Source organism: Microtus ochrogaster, linkage group LG4 (genome assembly GCF_000317375.1).
Source record: "Microtus ochrogaster isolate Prairie Vole_2 linkage group LG4, MicOch1.0, whole genome shotgun sequence".
Classification (NCBI taxonomy): Eukaryota; Metazoa; Chordata; class Mammalia; order Rodentia; family Cricetidae; genus Microtus; species Microtus ochrogaster.
In genome coordinates, this window is record NC_022030.1 from 56,789,697 (window position 1) to 56,802,305 (window position 12,609).

At 43.9% G+C, this 12,609-nt stretch overlaps 1 protein-coding gene across 2 annotated transcripts in view; it reads right to left on the bottom strand.

Annotated features, from left to right (window-relative positions):
- Positions 1-9,644, bottom strand: part of Arpc2 (actin related protein 2/3 complex subunit 2) — a 36,201-nt gene extending 26,557 nt beyond the window's left edge. Inside the window, exons 1-3 of one of the 2 annotated variants that reach the window (XM_005361650.2) lie at positions 9,545-9,644; positions 9,256-9,337; positions 67-101 (exon numbers count right to left, since the gene is read on the bottom strand). In XM_005361650.2, the coding sequence (XP_005361707.1) occupies positions 67-101; positions 9,256-9,329 (109 nt within the window). In that variant the 5' untranslated portion in view covers positions 9,330-9,337; positions 9,545-9,644. The remainder of the gene's footprint in view (positions 1-66; positions 102-9,255; positions 9,338-9,544) is intronic. The other variant, XM_026786198.1, reaches the window with a different exon arrangement.
- Positions 9,645-12,609: the final 2,965 nt, after the last annotated feature.

A 12,609-nucleotide genomic window follows, 5' to 3' on the forward strand; every position in this document is an offset into this window, starting at 1 on the left:
AAAAAAAAAAAAAAAAAATTCCCCATTATGCCCTCTCATAAAAAGGGATGAGATTAAGATACGTACCTGCAAATGTTACTTCTACAGCTTCTGGTTTGTTTCTGTAAAACAACAAAAAGGCCCTTAGTAAGATAAATTTAGGACAGGACGGTTTAGTGGATGGGGGTACTTGCTAGCTAAGCCTGATGACCCTCAGACCTGAGCTGGATCCCAGGGGTGAAGGGAGAGAGCTGACTCATGTTGTCGTTTGGCTCCACATATGAGCTGGGCATGCACGTCCACACAAATACACAAACAGATGAAATGTAAATAGGGACAATAATTGCACTGTTGCTCCTGATTTTTACTTAAAACTGAAGCATTCTACATAAACTCAAGGCTTCATTCTTTCATGGGCCTGAACTTTTAGATTTTCCAGCTGCTTGCCACGGCTGGTGCTCACTCTGGTTAAAGCTCCCCGCAGGATAGTGCCCATGGAAGTAAATTTTAGATAGAGAAACAGCTAAGTATTAATAATGTAGAATGGTTCTACTCTGTTTAAGGTGAAAGAATGATCTGATATCATCAACAAAAAGTAAGTGTTGCTCCATTCCAAAGATCACTTTTAAGCCTTTCGCACCTTTCCTTCTTTCTTACATCATCAAAATACCTGCAACACTCATCAAGCCTGCTTTGGTTCTACCTTAATTTTGTTATATCTCAGGTCTTACACAGAAGCATGGCACAAAGTAACACTGGAAAAAAAAAATCACCAAGTAGAGTCAAAGTACTTGATTTCTACTTTTATCTTTTTCACTAAGCTTATGCTCTGGGATAAATAAGAATCCTTATATCCTTTTTCTCATTTCCTCACTTATAAAATGGGAGAACACAAACAATTTCACCAATATTGCAGAACTACTACAGACAAACAGTAAAACAGCCTGAGAAGACCTTCTTCTGGTATGCAACAGCTAATTGTTTTAGTTAAGTAAATTAAACTAAAATAGTTAAAATAAATTAAAGTTGTATTACATCCTCCTCTGCAATACCAATGGCAGAAACCTCCACCGCCCTAACAGCTTAGCTTGCTGGCAGTTAATTCAAATGATCCTAGTTTGTTTCACATTTAGCAGACAAGATATCCACACTGACGTATTTACCCCTTATTTAAAATCTCTTGTGAGAATCTTCTTAAGAAATGTTGTGTTTACACATGAAGGTATGTACACCATATGTGCAAGAGCCTTTGAAAGGCACAAGAGGGCATTGGGCCGGGCGGTGGTGGTGCACGCCTTTAATCCCAGCACTCGGCTAGAAAGTTTATTACTTGTGAGGTGGTTACAGGATGATCAGAATTCAGTCAATCATCTGTGGCTGAATATTGAGACAGAGGTAGATACTGTCTCAACAAATGAACACCCCTTCCAAAAAAAGAGAAAGCTTAAAATTGCTCCTGGGCTTTCATTTCAAACTCTAGCCAAGAAACAAAGGAAATGAATGACAACAAACCATTCCTTACCTCTAAAACACAAGAGTATGTATACTCATATATAAGCCCATTTAAAAAAACAAACAAACAAAAAAAAACCCACAAAACTAAGAAGATGCCCCAGGTAAAGGAAGCATGCAAACACATTCTCTCAGAGGGACTCCTGGTTGTCCCGGAGTCAGGGACCATGTTGCCTGACTTAACTGGGGTGGGGTATTTGGGGGTGTTATTTTCCCCTTAACCCTTAGGTTTAAACTCAGTCAGGAAAGATGCAGTTCCTCACTTTACTACTTCATCAACAGACCTGAGAAAAATCAACTTAAGAAAAACCTTAACAGTCTAAGTCATAAACACTGAAGGTTTGAGTCTCTAGGCATGAAAGCACCCTGAGCATGGATCTCCACTGGGAAAACTGCTAAGATCCATTCTAAGTAGCTTGCTGTATGATTTGGGAATGCCTATCAAACCACTGCCATTAATATTTTAGTTCATTCTTCAAGGCTGCACAAAAGATTTAGAGGAGAAAAGCACTGGGCTAGAGAACAGGAGAACAAGGGCAGTGGTGCACGCCTTTAATCCCAGCACTCAAGAGGCAGAGGCAGGCGGATCTGAGTTCAAGGACAACATGGTCTACAAAGAAGGTTCTAGGACAGATAGGGCTACAAAGAGATACTCTGTCTTGAAAAAATAAAAACAACAACAAAAAGAATAGGAGAACATATCTAGGAGCTGGAAGTTCGTAAGCTCTGTGTGCCAACAAGAAGGTTGAACATAAAACACACTGTAACAACCATTACTTAACCCAAGAACAGGTATTCATTACTGTGTGTGTGTGCACATACATATACACACACACAGAAAGAGAGAGATCTGTTTGAGACAAGGTTTCTGTGTAACTCTTGCTGTCCGGGAACCCTGAGATCTGCATGCCTTTGCCTCCACCATTACGATATTTTAATTAATTAGTTTTTCAGACGGAAATCTCATGAAGCCGAGGCTGGCTTCACATGTATTATGTAGTTGAGGCTGCGTTTGAACTACAAATAATCCTTCTGCTTCCACCTCCCACATGTTGGTGTTAGGAGGGCACCACACACATATTTTGTTCTGCTTTTTTATGGTTTAAAATCATGGTAATTGAAGGGTCCACTTAATAGACCAAAAAGACGGAGAATTTACTGATTTACTATCTGCTCAAGCTTCAGGTTCAAGAAAGTTTAAAGAAAAGGCAAGTCTTGGGGGCTGACAAAATGGCTCAGTGAGTAAAGGCACTGCTATCAAGCAAAGGACTAAGTTCAATCACCGGAGGCCTCATGGTGAAAGGCGAGAATTGAATCCTGTATAAATGACCTCCACATTTGTTTCATGATGTGCACAGACACAAGTAAATTAGTCCTCTGGAGTTAAGTGTTAAGTTCTCTCAGACGAGGCTGTCTCTAAAGTTCCCCTTTTATAAACTGGGGATAAAAGACCCATATTACAAGAATGTCATGAAGCTTAACTGAGATGATACAGTAGACACACACATCCAATATTTCCCAACAATTGTTTCATGACTAAATTACAGATATGTTAACAGTGTCTAAAGTTTTCACAGTAGTGCATGGCAGAATCTTAATAAATGTGCCACACAAATACCACTATGTTCTGTTTGTGTCACATGATAAACCTCCGCAATCACAGCGGTGGAAATCAAGCACACAACAGTCTACCCGTTCCCCAACCACCAAGACACAGAAGTCAGCCTACAGGCTGCTCCTGGATTCCCTAGATTTTTTTTTTTTTTTTTTGGTTTTGGTTTCGTTTTTCCAGAGAGGATTTCTCTGTATAACAGCACTGCCTGTTTTGGAACTCACTTTGTAGACCAGGCCAGCCTCGAACTCAAGATATTTGCCTGCCTCTGCCTCCCAAATGCTGGGATTAAAGGAATGCATCACCTACCAGCTTGCTCCTGGATTCTTAAAACCCTGAGTTTTCTCAATCTAATCTGTCACATGGGGACATTTTGAAATTAAATGAAACTGTGTTAAAACACATAGGTAGTGAATGTATATGAAAGCACACATACTACAAAAGACAGTGCAATACCTGGATTACAGAAGACAACCTAAAAATGAGGCTTTTCTTCTAGATGGAGTTAGAAAGGCCCAAATCTGAAGTTGTGGCTGAGAGTTTTAGGAATTGTGAAGCTATCAAGATCAGGAACTATTTACCCAGTTCTAGGAGAAATAGGATTCCTATTAGCATCAGACTGTTAAAATGACTAGAATTTGTGACTAAGCCAGCTGGATGATCCTAAGGGTTATTGATTGGCAGCCTAAGACACTGGAACATTACCTAATTCACTGAGATGAGCAGATTTCTTTTTTTAAAAGACAAGATTCTGTAGCCTAAGCTGGGTTGTCCGTATGTATCCTAGGCTGGTCATAAACTCTTGGCAATTCTCCTGCCTCAGCTTCCCAAGTTCTGGGATTACAGGCATGAGGTACCACATTTGACTTTAAGAGATATTCTTAAATTAGCTTTAAAAGGTGCTGGAGAGGTGGATCACCAGTTAAGAGCATTAACCAGAAGACTTGAGTTCCCAGTCCCCAAATGCCATCTCACACTGTAACCCCAGTTCCAGGGGATCAAACATCTTCTGACTTCCACAGGCACCAGGCTTGTCTTTACATACAGGCAAATACTCATACATATAAAGTAAAAATAAATCTTAAAAGAAGTCCATTAGGAAAGTCTTTTTTTAACAATATATTTTTATTTGTATGCGTGTGTGTCTATGCTAAGTGTATGACATTTGTGTGGGGGTGCCTGCGGTGGCCAAAAGAGGACATCAGATCCTTGGGAGCTGGAGTTAGCAGGTGTTTGTGAGTTACCTGAAGTAGGCTTGGAACTGTTCAGTATTCTGTAAGAACAGATGAGCCATCTCTTTTGCACCCAAAATATTTTCTTCAAACTGGGTGTGGTAGTTCTATACTTTTCAAAGGAAGCTTCTAGAATGTCAACAGTCAGTTAAGTACTACTAGCAACTATATTATTCTGTGTGTGTGTGTGTGTGTGTGTGTGTGTGTGAGAGAGGGTGGGGGGGAGAGGGGTCTTTGGAGTTTTTACTCTTAAATGCACCCTGGAAACAGTTCTCCTCTGTGGCATATGTGACCCTCTTCTGGTTATTCCTTCCAAGTCTTGAATTAGAGGAATTATTTTGTTGTGCTCACTATAGATTTTCTGATTACTTTCTTTAAATCCTCTACAAGGTTCCTGTCATTCTTTCTGATTAAAGCCCACGAAGCAGATCATATTAAGTAAAAGATGGTCATTTTCTTTGCTGAACCATCTCTCAAAATACAGAGACTAAGAAGACATAGAAATTGACACACCTTCTTAGAAAAGTGGTAACAAGCTGGGTATGGCAGGATATATAGGAAGTTGAGGCAGGAGAAACATGATGACTTTGAAGCCAGCATGGGCTACAGTGTGCAACCCTGTCTCAGAACAACAAAAATGATGGAGAGATGGTTCAGTAGATAAGAGTATTTGCTTGGAAAGCAAGAGGATCTGAATTAGAATCCCCAGCACCTACAGAAAAAGCCTGTAACCTCAGCTGAGACAGGATAACTGGGGCTTGCTGATTGCCAGCCTAATTTCAGGTTCAGTAAGAGATCCTATTTCATGGGAAAAAGGCAAAAAGTGATACCATAGGATGCCCAATATTGCCTCTGGCCTCTGCATGTACATGTGTATATGTGTGTTAAAAGAAAAAGAAAAGAGGGATAAGCTTCTAAAGAAACCAAGAATCATTTTATCTTCATTAATTTCTTCAAGATGCTATTTACTGAGCTGAACATTCTCTCTCCCTCCCTCGCTCTGAAGATTCTGAGGAAACAAAGATGGCTGAAACGATAGTCCGAGCCCCCAATCTAGTCCTGTGCTTCACATGCCAAAGACAATGCAAAGAGGCCAGAGGACAGGTAGCAGCGTGCCAACCATAACGCCCTCATGTTAAGGCATCTAATCAACTAGATCTTAACAGTCAGATAGTACATTCCACTGCATCTACAGGCCTAAGCAATGTCCTAGTTCTAAATCTCTTCAAGCCAGCCTGCCTCTCTGAGGACATATGTGGCATATCTGAGAATGAGAACAAGGTATCAGCAAGACTTAATTTATTCCTTTCTCGAATTTCTCCTCCCACAGTCCTCGCCCACCCCACTCAGCGCTACTTGCTTACTGAGTTCTTCTCCCCCTCACAGAACCACAGCCCCCAACAATATGCACAGCCTGTGGTAAGGAGCCAGAAGGCACTTTAAATAAACAGAAGCTCGCATCTGACAGCAATTCCTCAGTTCTGGACTGCATAACTGCAAAGATGACAGGCCTTGCTTCTGAGGATAAAAGGTTCTTGGTATGCATGTAATAACAAAAGAATTCAATTAATTTTTCAGATTACTTCTGCTTTAACTGTGGTCGGGGCAAGAATTCCTAAATGAAAAGGCAATGCTGTAGTGAGACCTGTGCAGGACATTATTTACAGAGTTGGGCGTCGCTTTTTAATTAGTCATAGTGTGGAGACTCTCAAGAAGGTACTTTACTGTATCTCTTTGTGAAGACAAACAGATCCAATATGCCGCTTGCTACTAAGGGGTGTGGCTGGAAAAAGAGGGAAACTTTATTAACATTGCCTTTAAATTACAAGATGACTGTGGCCAACTGTGTACTTAAAGAATTTGTCTTACAGAACTCTCATCCAGATGCAAATTTAAACTTTCAGTCTGATACTACAGGCAAAAATATCCAACAAGATGACCCAAGGGATCATTAAAAATAAATAAGCTAAAAGTAAAAAAAATAAAAGGAAAGCTAATGCAACTTTATTCTGGAGCATATACTAGACCACTACTTTGAAGAATACCTCATGAGGGCTGGGAAGTGGTGCAATGAAAGCCCTTACCTAGCATGTCCAAGGCTCCGGGTTCTCAACCCCTGCCCCATAAACTAAATCATCTCATGCTTTTATTTTCAGTAGGCAGAACAGCACTGCCCAACAGCACTGTCTGCAGTAATGGCCATGTATACTGTGCAAATACAGCACAAAGGGCAATGGAGCTCTACACAGCTAGTTCAGCTCAGGAAACCAACTGCAGTTTTACTTCACCTTTTTACTTAAATCTAACAGCTACGCGTAGTGGGTAGCTATGGTACAGGACACTGCAGAACAGAAAGATTCACTTTGGCTACCATGAACATAATTTCCCTGATTCATTTGTTCTGAGAAGTGCAAAGAGCAGGAGAGAGCTGTGCCCCCAGGTTTCCACACTGCACACTTTTCTCCTCTGGGCCATTCATTATCTTCTCCCATCACAGCTATCCACCAGTTCCTCCCTAACTTTGCTAACAGCCTCTCTTGGAATTCCTCTGTAGACCAGGCTGGCCTCAAACTGAGATTCACCTGCCTCTGCCTCCTGAGCTCTGGGATCAAAGTTGTGTACGAACATCACTAAGCTTTCTTTTCTTTCTTTCTTTCTTTTTTGAATAAGAGTCTCACTATATAGCCCTGGCTGCACTCAAACTTGTGTTGATTCTTCTGCTTCTGTTTCCCAAGTGCTAAGATTATAGGAGGGTGCCACCACACCCTGCAGAAACTTGCAATCTCATGGTAACCCTGTTTTCACTAGTTTCTCCTTCAAAGGTTTTCCCAAGTATTTTAAACAAAATGTTTTGAGCATAGTTGTTAAGACACATCTCCAGGAATGAGCGAGGATAAGACTAAACATATTACCTCCTCAAACATTATACCTGGCTACAGTGAGCATCTTTACAAAAAAAAAAAAAAAAGTCTTAGAAATTCCAATTCCTGTCCTCCAGATTTAAACACCTACTTGAATCTCTCTTTTTATTTGCAACAAGATATAGTCCAGCTGGCCTGCTTTCACCCTCCAAGTGCTGTGATTACAGGCACACCACACCCAGTAGCTTTTTTTTTCTTCTCTGATACAAGTTCTCACTATGGTCTGGAACTTTTGCTTATCCTGCCTCATGCTCCTGAAAGCTGGAGTAACAGTGGAATGTGCTTGGACTACAAGCATGTACCACCAACCCTAGCATTCTCTGAGGAAAGTTTTCTAAAAAGACAAAGGACTAAATGAAGTCCTGAGTAACATGTCACATTTTGGAATCACATGTTATTAATACACAAACGTGGATGTTCTCCAGCATGAAAAGGCATGCCTCCACTTGAACACACACAGCCATTTATCTTGTAGATCAGCTTCTAACCACCCGGGACTCATTCTTTGCCAGTCTAGACTTGAGAATGTATGTATTGAGATCAGTTGTGAAAATGCAGAAGTTGCTTTAACTTCCTCCTTTGTGCTACACTACTTAAAAAAAAAAAGTACACACTCATCACCCACAGCAAGGCCGTGGGTTGATTCATTTCAAAACTTAAAATGCAAAGTTTTATGGGAGGCTGAAGACAAGGAGCAAGCAAGTTGTACATGTATCAACTGAAGCTCTGGGCAGGAAACAATGCTCACTGAATGCACCAATTCTAGGAAAGTCCTGTTTCGTTCCACAGATAAAACCTGTGGGCTTACAAGAGACAGGACAGACTATATATTGGATGTGAGTAATAGGTTCATGCCTTTTCGACGTCTGTGAGCCACAAGTTCCTTATGAATGTTTAGAATTCCCCTCTCCCAGTATCCTTCCTTCTGTGGACCTACAAGCACTTACTCTCTCCTATTTCAAGTTCCCCGTTCACAGAAAACAGCCTGCACTTATTTCCTAACTGTAAAACCAAAATGTGAAGCCCCATCCTCACCAATGAGGAAATGAGGCAAAGGAATGGCCACAGGCCACCATAAATTAGAACCTAAAACCCAATTCCTCTGCTCAGGTTTTAAATATATTAGAAAGGCAAAGCAGCTTTGGGGGAGGAGTTTGTCTTTTTGTGTTTGACAGAGAAGCCTCAAAAATCCGTCTCGTATATTAAGATGCCGATGTTTAAAAAAGGTTATCTAAGAACTTCATGGATTCTGGGAGCAGAAGCAGTTATTAATCGGGTCGGCATTAACCACTGAAGAAAATCAAAGACCAAGAGTCTTGGATAAGGATTTAAGACACATAACCAGATAAAAGCTGGTCTCAAGAGAGCTAAGGAGGGTGTGGATGGAGGACTGTGGGCTTTGCCTGAGGAATATATAACAAAATAGCTAGTTTCTCTTACAGGTTAGAGAGGAAGCTAGAGATCACTGGTTTTTTTTTCCCCCCCTCCGAGACTGGGTCTACTTTCAGTCTTGCTTCTCCTGGGGGAGAGATGGGGGTGGGGAAGCAGAAGGCCGGCGGCGATCTGGGCCTGCACGTTCTTCCCACTTCGCCCTGGGAATTCCTGAAAACTCCATTCAATCCAGCTTTCCCAAAGGGGTCTCTCTGGGCTCGGAACAATGACGGAGAATACGGAGAGAAGTGGGTTGCTCCCCTGCCCCCCACAGGGCAGAGGGCTCTCGGGCGTGAGTTCTGGCCTTGGTTGCCCTCACGTCCCACAGGTCTCCTGTTCTCTGGCACGCCTTGCTCCTGTCCACTCGCTGCTTCCGCATCCCTCTCAGCCTCTCCCCACGTATCTCAGGCGGTCGGCCCACCGCGCCCCATGGCCTCCCAACGTCCACCCTGCCAGTGAAGCCCCGAAGCCGCGCCAGGTTCCCGATCTTTCCCCTCCAAGGTTTGGGAACAGGACGCCACCCAGGATGAGCTAGGGTCAAGTCGGCCTCCTCCCGGTGTGCGCTCACCCGGCGGCCGCGTTCTCGAACTTGAGAGCGAGCGTCTCCTCGATGATTCGGTTGTTCACCTCCAGCAGGATCATGGCGGCGGCTGCCCCGGGCAGGGGAAGGAGAAACAAGGGCGGTGAGGGTGGGCAAGCGAGGACAGGACGGAGGGAGCGGCCCCGCTGCCCCTGACGAGGGGGGCTGGGTGCGGTAGGTGAGGGGAGAAGGGGACGGGGAGCGGGGCGGGGAGAGGCGGACACGCACGCTGGCCCGGCACGCGCTGCCTGTTGGAGGCAGCCACCACCCGACCGACCTGGCCCCTGAAGCTTCAACCCGCCTGCCGAGCCGCCGCCGCCGCCTCCGCCGCCGCCTCACCGACGATCCCGGTCCCCGCCCAGCCCCCGGCTCCAGCCGGCCACTTCCGCTCTCACACCCACTTCCGCTCGCCGCCCGGACGCGCGGCCCCGCGGCGCCATTTCCGCTTCGGCCTCGCGTACACGCGCCCGCAAGCGCGTCCTGGTGAGGAAGCAGGCAGAGGGCGCGCGTGCGCCTGCGCGGCACGCCGCCCTGCCACTCCTGGCCTTTATAGAGTCCTACACTCACCTGTCATTTCTCCAGGTTGACCTTACAGTCCTGCTGCTCCTTCCCCGCGTACTCCAGAGGCCCGATTCCACCTTTCCGGTGTCATTTCAGAAGCCCCATAAGAAGCTTCCCTTTGCCGGGCGTTGGTGGCGCCCGCTTTTCATCCTAGCTCTCAAGAGGCAGAGGCAGGAGGATCTCTGTGAGTTCTAGGCCAGCCTGGTCTACAGAGCGAGTTCCAGGACAGCTAGGACAGCTAGGGCTACACAGGAAAACCCTGTCTTGAACCGTCCCCTCACCCCCCCCACCCCCCGCCGCAAAAAATAAGAAGCTTCCCCTAGGGGAATTCCTAGCTCCCAACTTCTTGTGGATGCCCACAGAGCTACCCTACAGCACCCTCCTGCCTTCTTTTCGCCAGACCTGCCTCCTAAAGCTTATGGTCTGATAAAACACAATAAATTCTCAAGAACTACACATTATTACAGGGCAATAAGGGAAAGAAATGTGTGGCCAAGAAAGTTAACGGGAATCCAAATGCGCCTTCCTGGATTCCTGTCATACCTCCATTTGTGGACGGAAGAGCCACCTCAGGTGATCCTCACTACCCAGTACCTCTGCCAGAATCGGAATTTGTCACTACTCCACCTGTCCTTTCTGCCTAGGTGCCTTGTTTCCATTTTTCCCTCTTCCAGAAACAATGTAACAAATTTAATTAAGTCCCTTTTCTAGTCAATGAAAGGTTTCTTTCTGTTTGATATTGAGAAAAATTAATTAATAATTTATTATTATTATTATTATTTCCAAGACAGAGTTTCTCTGTGTAACATCCCTGGCCATCCTGAAACTCATTCTGTATACCAGGCTGACCTCGAAAGCTCAGAGATCCGTCTGCCTCTGCTTCCCAAGTGCCTCTGTCTCCCAAGTGCTGGCTGGGATTAAAGGTGTCAACCACCAAAACTCCGGGTTCTTACATGGTTTTAATTGACTTTAAAAGTCATTTTTTTGCTGTGTGATGAGGCATATATTTAATTCCAGCCCTTGAGAGGCAGAGACAGGAAGTATCTGTGAGTTTGAAGCCAGTGTGGTCTACATAGCAAGTTCCAGGCCAACCAGGGCTGCAAGGTGAGACCTTGTTTCCTGCCTCAAAACAAATGAATAAATTTTTAGAATTGAAAAAAAGAAAAAAAACCCATTTATTTCTACAATTTGTTATTATTGGAGAAAGAAAGCATGTGTTCACCATGGTGCTTGAGCGGAAGCAGAGGAGAGTTTTTGGACATTGGTTATCGCCTTCCACTGTGGAAACCTGGGATTGAACTCAGGTTGTCAGACTTGCCTAGCAAGTACTTTTACCTGCTGAACCATCCCTCGAGTCCCAAAGCACCAGTTTTAAGGGTCTCTACAGGCTAGGCAAAAGGCTATTAGAGTCCCACTAGCTTTGCTGCAGATGACAGCCATGGTGTAAGGGTTTGGTAATCTTTGCTCAAGGTAATTTTTCCAGGAAGTTGAAGGCAGCATCCGTCTATCTCAAACTGAGATCATAGACCCCTTAGGCTTAGGCCAGTGTCTGATAGCTGACCCGTGGCCCACAGGGGGACCCGACTCCACCCTTAGAAGATATTTGCACTGCCCTTTCCTGAACACGCACACTCCGAAGAGCCACAGTTTGGTTGGGAAGCCCAGGCTGCTTTTGTACTGCTTTCTCTCGCTTTAGTCCTTTGCCCAATCCTTAGATTATTTCTGTCGTTATCCTATAAATATTCCTGAATCTTGTACTCAGAACAGTGGGTTTTAGATTCCTCTTCTGGTCTCTATGCTGGGCTGCCCCAAGGAACAGCTTTTTGGAAAAATATACATACATACACACACACACACACACACACACACACACACACACACACACAATTATATATTAGAGATAAGTTTTCAGAGGTGCCTTTCAAAGTATCAGAAAGGAATGAGAAGTGTGTACATGTGCCAATGTGCTTATGTGCCTGAGTGTACATCACACACGTACCTATTGGATCCCCTAGAACTGGGGTTACAGATGGTTGTGAGCCATTGTGGGGTGCTGGGAATTGAATCCTGGTCTTCTGCAAGAGCAACAAGTGCTCTTGCTACTGAGACACCTCTCCAGGCCTCCAAATCAGATTTCTCTCTTTAAAAATAATTTTTTAAACTTTATTTTAAGTGCATCGGTGTGTCAGATCCCCTGGAACTAGACTTACAGTCAGTTGTGAACCGCCATGTGGGTGCTGGGAATTGAACCTGGGTCCTCTAGAAGAGCAACCAGTGCTCTTAAACCTTGAGCCATCTCTCCTGTCCCCAATCTTTCTGTTCTTTTTTTTAAAAGATCTTATGAGCAGTGAACTTCAAGATATTACAGACATCCTCTACTACGATATTCCATGTTTAAACATTAATGTTTTTGAACACACACAGAGTTTAAAGGGTGTGTATAGGAGCAGGGATAGAGCTCTGACATAGATATAGTGTGCTTTACTAACATTCCCTCAACCCTGGATTTACCTCAGCACTGGGCATGGTGGCAGTAACTGTACTCGCAGCACTGAGGTGGCTGAGGCAGGAGAACAGAGGCTTTAGGATATCCGTATAGCTATACATACTATGTAGCAACTTTGAAGCTAGTTTGGACTATATTCTGACAATGGGTTTGTAGTTACACTGGATATTGGAGTGTGAAAGGAATTGTCAGTATCATTTGGAAGATATCCATTTACTTCACATTTGTAGGCTTATATTTTTATTTTTATTTTTTTTTTATTTTTTTTTTTTTTT